The sequence below is a fragment of the Zonotrichia albicollis genome, chromosome 34 (genome assembly GCF_047830755.1).
Source record: "Zonotrichia albicollis isolate bZonAlb1 chromosome 34, bZonAlb1.hap1, whole genome shotgun sequence".
NCBI lineage: Eukaryota > Metazoa > Chordata > Aves > Passeriformes > Passerellidae > Zonotrichia > Zonotrichia albicollis.
In genome coordinates this window covers 1,986,955-2,000,815 of record NC_133852.1, presented here as the reverse complement: position 1 = coordinate 2,000,815, position 13,861 = coordinate 1,986,955, and the positions used below count along the sequence as shown (strand labels likewise).

Below are 13,861 nucleotides of genomic sequence, written 5' to 3'. Positions count from 1 at the left end.
TTCCCCGTTACCGTGATTTTGAACCAGCTCCTCCTGCCCCCGTCCCATTCCCGTTCCCCATTCCCCCGTTATCCCTGTTATTCCCATTTCCCCGTTATCCCCGTTATCCCCGTTATTTCCCCGTTACCGTGATTTTGAACCAGCTCCTCCTGCCGCCGTCCCGGCCGGCGCCGCCCCCGCGCTCCCCAGGCTCCCGTTTCACCGTGATGTTGATGTTGGCCAGGCGGCCCGAGCGGGGCGCGTACGGAACGCTGGGAATGACAGCGGGAACGGTTAACCGGGAATAACGGGAACGGGAACAATGGGAACGGTTAACTGGGAACAACGGGAACGGGAATAACGGGAATGGTTAACCGGGAATAATGGGAACGGTTAACCGGGAATAACACCGGGAATCACACTGGGAATCACACCGGGAACGGGAACAGCGGGAATGGTTAACCGGGAATAACGGGAACGGGAATAACGGGAATGGGAACAATGGGAACGGTTAACAGGGAACAACGGGAATGGGAACAACAGGAACGGGAACAACGGGAACGGGAACAGCGGGAACGGTTAACCGGGAATAATGCCAGGAATCACACCGGGAATCACACCGGGAATCACACCAGGAACAACGGGTATCCCCGGTATCCCCCCATTATCCCCCCGTCATCCCTGTTATCCCATTCTCCCCGTTATCCCCCCGTTATCCCGTTATCCCCCGGTATCCCCGTTATCCCGTCATCTCCCCGTTATATCCCCCCCGTTCCCCGTAGCTCACTATCGCCCCCGGGGCCCATCGTGCGCCTCCGCCATGTTCACGTCTCCGTCGTCGTCGTCGTTGCGGGCGCGGCCCCGGGGGCGGCCCCGGGCAGTGACCTCGCTGTACATCTTGCCCCGGAACGGCCCCCGGCCCTTGCGGCGCCGGCCCCCGGGGAACGGCCGGGACCCGACACGGTCATCGTGCTCTGGGAACGGGATAATGGGATAACGGGAATGGATAATGGGAATGGGAACGGCCGGGACCCGACCCGGTCATCGTGCTCTGAGGGGGGATAACGGGATAACGGGGGTGAGATAACGGGAATGGGAATGGGAATGGGAACGGCCGGGAGCCCACCCAGTCATCGTGCTCTGGGAATAACGGGATAACGGGGGTGAGATAACGGGAATGGCCGGGAACCGACCCGGTCATCGTGCTCTGGGGGGGGATAACGGGAATGGGAATGAGAATGGAACAGGATAACGGGAATGGGAACGGCCGGGAGCCCACCCGGTCATCGTGCTCTGGGGGGAAATAACGGGGGTGAGATAACGGGATAACGGGAATGGGAACGGGAATGGGAATGGGAATGGGAACGGGAATGGGAACGGCCGGGAACCCACCCGGTCATCGTGCTCTGGGAACGGGAATAACGGTGATAACGGGGGTGAGATAACGGGATAACAGGAATGGGAACGGGATAACGGGAATGGGAACTGGGAAAAGGAACGGGAATGGGAAACGGAACGGGGATGGGAATGGGAACCGGGAATTGGGAACCAGGAATGGGAACGGGAATGGGAACGGGAATGGGGATGGGAATGGGGATGGGAATGGGAAACGGAACAGGGGATGGGAACCGGGAATGGGAATGGGGAACAGGAATGGCTGGCCCCCAACCCGGTCATCGTGCTCTGGGAACGGGATAACAGGAATTGGAACCGGGAATGGGAATGGGAATGGCCCCGAGCCGGTCATCGTGCTCTGTGTGGGACAGCAGGGGTGGAACCGGGAACGGGGAACGGGACCCGGGAACGAGAAATGGCACCGGGAAACGGCACCGGGAACTGGGACAGGAACAGCACCGGGACCCGGGAAGGGCAGCAGGAACGGGAGAGCACCGGGATGCCACCGGGACCTGCAGCGCCTTCCCGGCCCGCCCTCTCCGGCTCCACCCCCGCCCCCACGAGCCCTCCGGGACACCGGGAGCAGCCCCGGGACCGGGAACGGCACCGGGAATGGCACCGGGATCTCCCCCGTTCTAAACTCCCCATCCCGGACCCCTCACCGGGCACCGGGAGCACCGGGAGCGGGAGCCGGTCCCGCTCCGGAGCCTCCCACCGAGCACGGCTACCGGCATGGGGACACCGGCACCGACCGGCCCATGGGCTCTCTCCCTCCCGCCGCGCTGCCGGTGCCGCTCCCGTTCCCCTTCCCGGTGCTCCCTCCGCCCTCCCGGTACCGTCACCGATCCCGGAGCTCCCGGTGCCGCTCCCGGTACCTTTTCCGCGTCTCCCTCCCCTCCCGGTATTGTTCTTGTATCCCCTCATCCCTCCCGGTACCGCTCCCGTGTCTCCGCTCCCCTCCCGGTGCCGCCCTCCCTCACGCCGGGCCTACCTCCATCCCCGGGCCTGCCCCGCCGCGCTCCCTCCCGGCGCCCTCCGCTGCCCCGGGGCCCCTCCCCGCGCTGCCCCCGGTGCCCCCCGGAGCCCCGTTCCCCCCCGTTCCCGCCCGGTGCTCCCGCCCCGCTCACCGCTGTACCCGCCCCCCTTCCCCTCCTCCGCCATCGCCGCCGCCGCCGCGGCCTCCCCGCCGCGCGTCCCGCTGACGTCACTTCCGCCCCGCCGCCTCGCGCGCGCACGCGCAGTGGCCACTACCGCCCCCCCCCCCACCTTTTCCCCAATCCAGAGATCGCGGGTTCGAATCCCGATTAGGGAGGAAAAAAAACAACAACAAAAAAAAAAAAAACCACAAAAATCGGGGTTTGGGGGGACCCCGGGTTTATTGGGGGGCTCGAGGGAGGTGCACCCCCCCAAAGGCTCCTCTGGGAGCCCCCAGACCCATTCCCGGCGGTCCCAAGGCTTTACCTGGAGGGGTTCAGTTCCCACGGGGGGTCTTGGAGGCCCCCCAGGGGCAGAAATGGGGTCCGGGGCCACTTTTTGGGGGTCAGAAATGGGGTCCCCAGTCCAGTTTTGGGGGTCCCCAGGCCCTTTTGGGGGTCAGAAATGGGGTCCCCAGGCCCTTTTGGGGGTTCCCAGTCCCGTTTTGGGGGTCCTGCAGCCCCCTAGTAAATGAATGGGGTCAGAAATGGGGTCCCCGACCCCTTTGGGGGATCCCCCGTCCCATTTTGGGGGTCCCCAGGTCCATTCTGGGGGTCCCCCAGCCCCTTTTTGGGGGTCCCCCACCCCCCCAAAGGTCAAAGAGTTCACAGACCCCTCCCCCCTCCCCAGCCCCGGGGGTCTCCCAGCTTCAATCGGGGTCTCCGTCCCCCTTGGGGGTCCCACAGCCCCCCAGAGAAACCCCCAGCCCCATTTTGGGGGTCCCAAACCCCTTTTTGGGGGCTCCTGGGTGTCCCCAGCCCCTTTTTGGGGGGTCCCCAATGTGACTTTAGGGGCCCTGGGAGTCCCCAGCCCGTTTTGGGGGTCCCAAACCCCTTTTTGGGGGGTCCTGGGGATCCCAAACCCCTTTTTTTGGGGTCCTAAACCCCTTTTTGGGGGTCCCAGGCTGTCCTGAGGGACCCCAGCCCCATTTTTGGGGGTCCCCAGGTCCATGGGGAGGGGTCCCACAATAATCCCAAAATTCCCATCCCCCACCAGAGATCCTGGAGACCCCCAGGGGGATTTTGGGGTCATTTGAGGCGATTTGGGGGGGTTTTTGAGGGGAATTTCGGGATTTTGGGACATTTTGGGGTGTCCTGAGGGGACTTTGGGGCATTTTACAGGATTTGGGGGCATTTTCAGCTGTCCTGAGAAGGATTTTGAGTGGATTTTGGGGCATTTTTTTTGGGGGTTTTTGAGGCATTTTGGGGTCCCCAACCCCAAATTTTTTTTTTATGGGATTTTGGGGCATTTTGAGCTGTCCTGGGGGGATTTTGAGTGGATTTTGGGGCATTTTTGGGGCATTGTTGGGGTTTTTGGGGCGCCCAGCCCCGTGTCCGTGTCCGAGCCCCGCGGGGCCGAGTCCCGGCGGGATTTTGGGGGGAAAAGCGGCGGCTTCAGGCCAGGAAGACGACGAAGACGATGAAGAAGACGATGAGGATGAGGAAGATCTTGACCAGGAGCCAGCGGTTGGACGAGACCGACTGGAAATATTTGAGGATCTCGCCGTGAGCGGCCTCGACGTTGAGCTGGGCGTCCTCCACGCTCGAGTCGATCCTGGGGGAAAAGGGGCAGAAATTGGGGGGAAAATGGGGGAAAATGGGGGAAAATGGGGGGGAAATGGGGAAAAAATTGGAGGGAAAATGGGGAAATTTTGGGGAAAATTGGGGGGAAAATGACAGGAAAATGGGGGGAAAATGAGGCAAAAATTGGGGGGAAATTGGGGGGGAAAATGACGGGAAAATTGGGGGGGAAAATGACGGGAAAATGGGGGAAAAATTGGGGGAAAATGGGGGAAATTTGGGGGGAAAAATGACAGAAAAATGGGGAGGAAAATGGGGGAAATTTGGGGGAAATTACAGGAAAATGGGGGGGAAAATTGGGGGAAATTTGGGGGGAAAAATGGGGGGAAAATGAGGCAAAAATTGGGGGGAAAATGAGGCAAAAATTGGGGGGAAAAATGGGGGGAAAATGGGGGGGAAATATTGCAAAAAATGGGGGGAAAATGGGGAAAAATGGGGGGAAATGAGGCAAAAATTGGGGGGGAAAATTTGGGGTAAAGATGACAGGAAAATGGGGGAAAAATGACAAGAAAATGAGGCAAAAATTGGGGGGAAAATGGGGAAAAATGGGGGAAATTTGGGGGAAAAATGACAGGAAAATTGGGGGAAAAATTGGGGGAAATTTGGGGGGAAAATGGGGGAAATGGGGGGAAAATTGAGGGGAAAAATGGGAAAAAATTGGAGGGAAAATGGGGAAATTTTGGGGAAAATTGGGGGGAAAATGACAGGAAAATGGGGGAAAAATTGGGGGAAAATGAGGCAAAATTTGGGGGAAAAATGACAGGAAAATGGGGGCAAAAATGGCAGGAAAAATTGGGGAAATTTGGGGGATCAGAAAGGGAAATTTGGAGCATCAAGGAGGGAAATTTGGGGGCTCAAGGAGGGAAAATTTGGAGGCTCAGAGAGGGAAATTTGGGAGCTCAAGGAGGGAAATTTCAGGACCCAGAAAGGGACATTTGGGGAGGTCAGAGAGGGAAAATTTGGAGCATCAAGGAGGGAAATTTGGGGGCTCAAGGAGGGAAAATTTGGAGGCTCAGAGAGGGAAATTTGGAGCTCAAGGAGGGAAATTTCAGGACCCAGAAAGGGACATTTGGGGAGGTCAGAGAGGGAAAATTTGGAGCATCAAGGAGGGAAAATTTGAGGGCTCAGGGAGGGAAATTTGGGGGTTCAGAGTGGGAAAATTTGGGGACTCAAGGAGGAAAATTTGGGGGATCAGAAAGGGAAAGTTTGTGGGGTCAAGGATGCAAATTTGGGGATCAGAGAGGGAAATTTGGGAGCATCAAGGAGGAAAATTTGGGGACTCAGAAAGGGAAATTTGGGGGCTCAGAGAGGGAAAATTTGGGGAATCAGAGAGAAGAATTTGAGGGATCAGAGAGGGAAATTTGTTGTTTTTGGCACCTCTGGATGGTCTCCTCCTGCTCCTTGACCATGTGCGCCAGCTGCTGGAAGATGGAGCCGAGCTCCACGATGGTGGACTCGATGCTGAGCATGGCGTCGGCGCGGCTCTGGATGTACGCGTCCTGCGGGGGCAGCGCTCAGCGTAAAACCCCCCAAAACCCTTTGTTTGGGGTTTTTTGGGGTGTTTTGGGGTTTTTTTGGGGGGGTTTTGGGGTTTTTCTGGGGGTTTTTTTGGGGTTTTTTCTGGTTTGTTTTTTTTTTGGGGGGGGTTTTTTTTGGGGTGTTTTTAGGGGTGTTTTTTGGTTTTTTTGTGGGGGTGGGGTTTTTTTGGGGTTTTTTTGGTTTTCTTTTTTTTGGGGGTGTCTTTGGGGTTTTTCTGGGTTTCTTTGGGGTTTTTTTTTTTGGTTTTTTTTTGGTTTTTTGGGGTGTTTTTGGGTTTTTTTGAGGGGGGGTTTTGGGCGGTTTTTCTGGGGTTTTTTTGGGGTGTTTTTTTGCGGGTTTTTTTGGTTTTTTGGGGGGGGTTTGGGGTGTTCTTGGGGTTTTTTTGGGGGGGCTTTTGGGGTTTTTTTGGGGTTTTTTTTGTTTTTTTGTGGGGGGTTTGGGTTTTTTTTGGGTTTTTTGTTTTTTTTGTTTTGTTTTTTTTGGGGGCGTTTGGGGTGTTTTTGGGGTGTTTTGGGGGGTTTTTTTTGGGTTTTTTTGCGGGGTTTTTTTTTGGGTTTTTTTTAGGTTTTTTTGGGGGGGTTTTGGGGTTTTTCTGGGGTTTTTTTTGGGGTTTTTTTTTGGGTTTTTCTGGGATTTTTTGGGGGTTTTCTGGGGTTTTTTTGGGGGTGTTTTTGGGGTTTTTTGAGGGTGTCTTTGGGGTTTTTCTGGGTTTTTTCTGGTTTTTTTGGGGGTTTTTTTTGGGGTGTTTTTGGGGGTTTTTTGGGGATATTTTTGGGGATGTTTTTGGGGTTTTTTTGGGGTTGTTTTTGAGGTTTTTTGGGGATATTTTTGGGGAGGTTTTGGGGGTTTTTTTGGGGTGTTTTTCTGGGGTTTTTTTTGGGAGGTTTTTGGGGTTTTTTGGGGTGTTTTGGGGTTATTTTTGGGGTGTTTTTGGGGCCGAACCTGCTCGTCCAGCAGCTGCAGCTGTTGGCTGCTCCTGGCGTCCATCTCAATGGCCACGGACCCCGAGGGCGCCTCGGCCTCGAGCACGGCCGGGCTGCCTAAAAATCAGAAATTGGAACGGAATTGTAATTAAATTCAGCATTTACAACTGGATTCTATCAGAATTCATCATTGGAATTCAATTGGAGCACGGCCGGGCTGCCTGAAAATGGGAATTTTAAATTCAGCATTTACAACTGGATTCTATCAGAATTCATCATTGGAATTCAATGGGAGCACGGCCGGGCTGCCTGGAAATCGGAAATTGGAACGGAATTGTAATTAAATTCATCATTTACAGCGAAACCCAATCAGAATTCATCATTTGCAACTGAATTCACTCAAATTTCCCCCACAAAATTCCCAATCCCCACCTGAATTCCCAATTCCCACCAAAATTCCCAATTTCCACCTGAATTCCCCCAAAACTTCCTTTTCCCACCCAGAATTCCCCCCAAAATTCCCATTTTTCCACCCAAAATTCCAATTTTTTTCTCCCAAAATTCCCATTTTTTCTCCCAAAATTCCCATTTTTTCTCCCAAAATTCCCATTTTTTTCTCCCAGAATTCCCCCCAAATTCCCTCCAATTCCCCCTTCCCACCTGGAATTTTCCCAAATTTCCCTTTTTCCCCCCAAATCTCACTGAGGTTGTTGGCAGCCAGGGCCGAGACCGGGGGCGCGCGAGAAATGCTCCCGACGGCTGCGCTGCTGCTTCAGGTTCTGGGGGAAAATGGGAATAAAAACAGGGGAAAAATGGGGGGAAATGGGAATAAAAATAGGGAGAAAATGGGAATAAAAATAGGGGAAAATGGGAATAAAAATAGGGGAAAAATGGGGGAAAATAGGAATAAAAATAGGGGGGAAACGGGAATAAAATAGGAGAAAAATGGGGGAAAATAAAGGTGAAAATTGGGGGAAAATGGGAATAAAAATAGGGGGAAAATGTGGGAAAATGAGGGGGAAAAGGGAAGGGAAAATTGGGGGAAAATGGGGGGGAAATGGGAAGGAAAAATTGGGGGAAAATAGGGGAAAATAAAGGGGAAAATGGGGGAGAATTAGGGGAAAACGGGGGAAAATAAAGGGGAAAAAAAGAGGAAAGTTGGGGGGAATTGGGGGGAAAAAGAGGAAAAAATAGGGAAAAATTGGGGGAAAAATAGGAGAAAAAATAGGGAAAAATAGGGAGAAAAGGAAAATAAAAACTGGGGAAAATGGGGGGGGAAATAAGGGGGAAAAGGGGAATAAAATTGGGGAAAATGGGGGAAAAAATAGGGGAAAACTGGGGGAAATGAGGAATAAAAATAGGGGTAAAATGGGAAGTGAAAATTGGGGGAAAATGGGGGAAAATACAGGAAAATTAAGGTGAAAATTGGGGGAAAATGAGGGGGAAAAGGGGAAAAAATTAGGGGAAAATTGGGGAAATATAGGAAAAAAATAGGGAAAAATAGGGAGAAAAAGGAAAATAAAAACTGGGGAAAATGAGGGGGAAAAGGGGAATAAAATTGGAGAAAAAATAGGGGAAAATGGGGAATAAAAATAGGGAGAAAATGACAGAAAATGAGGAAAAATAGGGGGGGAAATGGGGGAAAAAATAGGGGAAAATTGAAAGAAAATGGGGAAAAAATAGGAGAAAAATGGGGAAAATTAGGGGAAAATAGGGGGAAAAGGGGAATAAAAATAGGGGGAAAAGGGAAATAAAAATAAGGGGAAATAGGGGGGAGAAAGGGGGAAAATGAGGGGGAAAAGGGGAAGAAAAACAGGGGAAAATGGGGGGATAAGAAGGGGAAAAGAGAGAAAAAATGGGGAGGAATAGGGGAAAAAATAGGGGGAAAAGGGGAGAAAAAAAGGGGAAAAATGGGGGGAAATTTGGGGAAAAAAAAGAGGAAAAAAAAGGGAAAAAATGGAATTTTCTCACCTCCGTCCGCACCTCCAGCACGGATTTGAAGTCGTTGGACATCGAGGCCAGCTTGGACTGGGGAGGGGGCACGGGGGGGTCAGAGACCCCCAGAGACCCCCCCTCAATTCCCACACCTGCAGACCCCAGCCCCAATTCCCAAAGCCCCAATTCCTGCAGACCCCGACCCCAAATTCCTGCAGGTCCAAACCCTCAATTCCTGAGGACCCCAGCCCCAATTGCTGGGGATCCCACCCCTCACACCTGGGGACCCCAGCCCCAAATTCCTGAGGACCCCAGCCCCAATTCCCAGGGACCCCAGTGACTTAAACCTGAGGACCCCATCCTCAATTCCTGCAGACCCCAGCCCCAATTCCTGAGGACCCCAGCCCCAATTGAAGGAGATCCCAGCCCCCACACTTGGAGACCCCAGCCCCAATTCCCAGGGACCCCAATGCCTTAAACCTGAGGACCCCAATCCCCAATTCCTGCAGACCCCAGCCCCAAATTCCTGAGGACCCTAGCCCCAAATTCCTGGGGATCCCACCCCTCACACCTGAGGACCCCAATCCCCAATTCCTGCAGACCCCAGCCCCAATTCCTGCAGACCCCATCCCCAATTCTGCAGACCCCAGCCCCAATTCCTGAGGACCCCCCAGCCCCGCCTGCAGCGCCACCACCTCGCTGTTGGAGTGGGGGGCTCAGGGGGTCTCAGGGGGGTTCAAGGGGTCCCCAAACCCCCCAAACCCACCCAAATCCCCCCCAAAGCCCCCAGCCCCATCTGCAGCGCCATCACCTCGCTATTGGAGTGGGGGGCACAGAGGGGGCTCAGGGGGGCACAGGGGGGTTCTGGGGGTCCCCAAAGGCTGGGGAGGGTTCAGGGGGGTCTCAGGGGGTCTCAGGAGGTCCCCCAGCCCCCAGCCCCACCTGCAGCGCCACCACCACGCTGTTGGAGTGGGGGGTTCAGGGGGGCTCAGGGGGGCACAGGGGGGGTTCAGGGGGGGTCCCCAAAGGTTGGGGAGGATTCAGGGGGTCCCGAAGCCCCCAGCCCCACCTGCAGCGCCACCACCACGCTGTTGGAGTGGCTCTGGAGGTGCCGCCCGCCGGGGCCGCCCCGCGCCCGCAGCAGCTCCTGGAGCTGCGCGATCTGAGAGTTCAGGCTGCCGATGTCCTGGGGGGAGGATCGGCCAAAATCAGCCAAAAGTCAGCACAAAACCGGCCAAAAATCAGCCCAAAACCAGCCCAAAGTCAGCACAGAACCAGCCCAAAGTCAGCACAAAATCAGCCCAAAGTCAGCCCAAAATCAGCCCAAAGTCAGCCCAAAATCAGCCCCAAATCACCCCAAAATCAGCAAAAAATCACCCCAAAATCAGCCCAAACCCAGCCCAAAGTCAGCCCAAAATCAGCCCCAAACCAGCCCAAAATCAGCCCAGAACCAGCCCAAAATGAGCCCAAAGTCAGCCCAAAATCAGCCCAGAACCAGCCCAAAATCAGCCCAAAGTCAGCTCAAAATCAGCCCAAAACCAGCACAAAGTCACCCCAAAATCAGCCCAAAATCAGCCCCAAGTCACCCCAAAACCAGCCCAAACCCAGCCCAAAATCAGCCCAAAATTGGCCCAGAACCAGCCCAAAGTCACCCCAAAGTCAGCACAAAACCAGCCCAAAGTCAGCCCAGAACCAGCCCAAAACCGGCCAAAAATCAGCCCAAAATCAGCCCAAGTTCAGCCCAAAATTAGCCCAAAATTGGCCCAGAACCAGCCCCAAATCAGCTGAAAACCAGCCCAAAATCAGCCCAAAGTCACCCTAAAATCAGCCCAAAACCAGCCCAAAATGAGCCCAAAACCAGCCCAAAATAAGGGGAAATAGGGGGGAGAAAGGGGGAAAAGGGGAATAAAAACAGGGGAAAATGGGGGGATAAGAAGGGGAAAAGAGGGAGAAAAAAGGGGAGGAATAGGGGAAAAAATCGGGGGAAATGAGGGAGAAAAGAGGGGAAAAAAAAGGGAAAAAAGGGAAAAAAAGGGAAAAAAGGGAAAACGGGGAGGAAAACTGGGGGGGAAATTGGGGAAAAATAGGGGGGAAAATGGAGAAGAAAATGAGGGAAAATGGAGAAAAAAAAAAGAGCAAAAAAAGGAAACCGGCCCAAAACCAGCCCGGGACCCCCAAAGGGCCCCCAAATTCCCCAGGGGACCCCCAAAGCCCCCCGGGACCCCCAAATTCCCAGGGGACCCCCAAAGGCCCGGACCTGGCGGATGATGTAGGTCAGCTCCTCGATCTCCACCGATTTGTCATCGAACAGGGATTTGCGCTTGGCCACTGCAGGGGAGCAAAGGGACCCCAAAAATCACCCCAAAATATCCAAAAGTCACCCGAAAATCACCCCAAAAATCAGCCCAAAATCACCCAAAAAACCCCCAAAAATACCCCAAAAATCACCCAAAAATCACCTGAAAATCACCCCAAAAATACCCCAAAAATCACCCAAAATCACCCAAAAATCACCTAAAAAATACCCCAAAAATCACCCCAAAAATACCCCCAAATCACCCCAAAAATACCCCCAAAATCACCCAAAATCACCCCAAAAATACCCCCAAAAATAACCCAAAAATCACCCCAAAAATACCCTCAAAATCACCCCAAAAATCAGCCCAAAATCACCCCAAAAATACCCCAAAAATCAGCCCAAAAATATCCCAAAAATCACCCCAAAAATCAGCCCAAAATCACCCCAAAAATACCCAAAATCACCCCAGAATCACCCCAAAAATCAGCCCAAAAATCACCCCAAAATCACCCCAGGACCCCCCCCAATCCCCCAGCCCCACTCACGCAGCGTCAGCTTCTCCAGTTTGGCGAAGGTGTTGCTGAGATCCTTCCCAATGCGCCTGGGGGGGGCAGGGATGGAGACCCCTCCCCACATTTGGGGACCCCTCCCCACACCTGGGGACCCCCCGCCCCCAATTCCTGAGGACCCCAGACCCCAATTCCTGCAGGCCCCACCCCCAATTCATGTAGGCCCCGCCCCCAATTTCTGCAGGCCCCGCCCCCGATTCCTGCAGGCCCCGCCCCCAATCCCTGCAGGCCCCCGCCCCCAATTCCTGAGGACCCCACCCCCAATTCCTGAGGACCCCCAGACCCCAATTCCTGCAGACCCCGCCCCCAATTCCTGAGGACCCCACCCCCAATTCCTGAGGACCCCAGACCCCAATTCCCAGGGATCCCAACCCCCATTCTTGGAGACCCCAGCCCCAAATCCCAGGGATTCTGACCCCAAATCCCACGGACCCCCACCCCAATTCTTCAGGACCCCAGCCCCAATTCCCAAGGACCCCCAGCCCCAATTCCTGGAGACCCCAACCCCAATGTTTGGGGACCCCAGCCCCAATTCTTGAGGACCCCAACCCCAAATCCCAGGGACCCCAGCCCCAATTCCTGCGGCCCCCCCCACACACACTTGGAGACCCCAACCGAAATTCCTGGGGACCACCCTGATACCTGGGGACCCCAGCCCCAATTCCTGATGCTACAATTCCCCGCACCCCCAAAGACCCCAACCTCCAATTCCTGCAGACCCCAGCCCCAATTCCCAGGGACTCAAACCCCCCCAAACCTGAGGACCCCCACCCCAATTCCTGGGACCCCGCCCAGGACCCCCCTGCAGCCCCCTCCTCACTTTGCCATCAGGCTGAACTCATTGTCTGACCCCCCAGGACCCCCCCAAACCCCCCCCAAAACCCCCCCAAAGCCCCCCCTGCAGCCCCCTCCTCACTTTGCCATCAGGCTGAACTCGCTGCGCTGCCGCCCCGGCCCGGGGGCTGCTCTGCCCACCTGGAGCCCCCCGACCTGGGGGGGAACAACGGGGGGGGGGTCAGGGGGGGGTTGGGGGGACCCCCGAAATGGGGAGGGGGCGAAAATGGGAATGGGGGGGGGCATTGGGGACCCCCAAAATGAGGGAAAGGAGGGGAGGGGGATTTGGGGTCGGGGGGTGTTGGGGGATTTGGGGACCCCCGGGATGAGGGGCTGGGGGGATTTGGGGACCCCCAATAAAGGAGGGGAGGGGGATTTGGGGGTCAGGGGGTGTCGGGGATTTGGGGACCCCCGGGATGAGGGGTTGGGGGGATTTGGGGGACCCCCAATAAAGGAGGGCAGGGGGATTTGGGGTCAGGGGGTGTTGGGGGATTTGGGGACCCCCAATAAAAGGGGAGGGGGATTTGGGGTCGGGGGGTTCCGGGGGGATTTGGGGGCTCCCGTTGGTGCGTTCCCGGTCCCACCTGCCGTCCCTGCAGCGATTTGCAGGCGAACAGGAACTCCTGGGTCCTGTCGCGACACGACATGACGTCAGCGGCCGGGGGCGGCTCCGGTGGCGGCGGCAGGACCGGAGCTCGGGGGGGCCCCGGGGGGGAGGCCTGGGCCGGTTCCCGCTGCCTAGGCCCGAGCCGGCGGGCGCGCCTGCATCGGGGCTCATCGGGGCCTGCGCAACGGGGGGGACCGGGAGGGACCGGGAGTTACCGGGGGGCCACCGGAGGGCACCGGAAGCCACCCGGGGAACCGGAACCGCCCAACCCCGGGGTCTCCGGGGATCTCCGGGAGTCCCGGGCCCTCCCCGCCCCCCCCGGCCCTCACCGCGGGCTCCGGAGCCGCCACCGGGAGCACCGGCCGCGCTGACGTCACCGCCACGTCGCTTCCGCCGGACGTGCGGCCCGAACCGGAAGTAAGCCGCAAAAACTTCCGGGAGAGAACTTCCGGTTGTAGGCCGCGCCCCCCAGTATGGCGGCGTTGTTCCTATAGCAACAGGCCACGCCCATAGCAACGCTTTTAGGTGCTGGGAATGGCGGGAAAGCAGCGGCTCCGCTCCTCGGAAGTGATTTAAGAAGGAGGCCCCGCCCCCAAAACGAAGCGGGAATTGAGGGTGCGAGTTCCGGTACCGAGGCCGCACCGGGAACGGCAAGGCCACGCCCATGACCGAAACCCCGCCCCTGACAACAAACCCCGCCCATTACGCTGGACTCCGCACCTAGCAGCAAGCCCCCGCCCACCGTGTTGGCCACGCCCCGAAAAACCCCGCCCACAACTGTCATCCCGCCCTTGTAAGCTCCCCCACATATTTGACCACGCCCCTGGATAAAAACCCCGCCCACAGCCTTGGCCACGCCCATAGCACAAAACCCCGCCCCTGATTTATTCGGCCGTGTTGGCTCCGCCCCTCGCAACAAGCCCCGCCCCTAGCAACAAGCCCCGCCCTTAGCAACCCCTCCCCGCCGCGCCCCCCCAAAACGGCCCCGCTGCCCGTGACGTCACAGC

At 56.3% G+C, this 13,861-nt stretch overlaps 2 protein-coding genes across 2 annotated transcripts; both read right to left on the bottom strand.

The window, feature by feature from the left end:
* Positions 1 to 127: 127 nt before the first annotated feature.
* On the bottom strand, positions 128 to 2,587 carry NXF1 (nuclear RNA export factor 1; the record flags this gene model as incomplete). Its single annotated transcript, XM_074531028.1, is given in 3 exon segments — positions 128 to 251; positions 767 to 953; positions 2,502 to 2,587. Coding segments are annotated over 3 exon segments (345 nt in total), but the record flags the coding sequence as incomplete, so codon positions are not given.
* Positions 2,588 to 3,845: 1,258 nt separating this feature from the next.
* On the bottom strand, positions 3,846 to 13,342 carry STX5 (syntaxin 5). The gene is given in 12 exon segments (XM_074531090.1): positions 3,846 to 4,122; positions 5,526 to 5,647; positions 6,630 to 6,727; positions 7,313 to 7,341; positions 7,343 to 7,389; positions 8,582 to 8,638; positions 9,615 to 9,731; positions 10,803 to 10,873; positions 11,390 to 11,445; positions 12,330 to 12,403; positions 12,832 to 13,031; positions 13,184 to 13,342. Coding segments are annotated over 11 exon segments (894 nt in total). The 5' UTR covers positions 12,895 to 13,031; positions 13,184 to 13,342; the 3' UTR covers positions 3,846 to 3,962.
* Between the last annotated feature and the right edge of the window lie 519 nt (positions 13,343 to 13,861).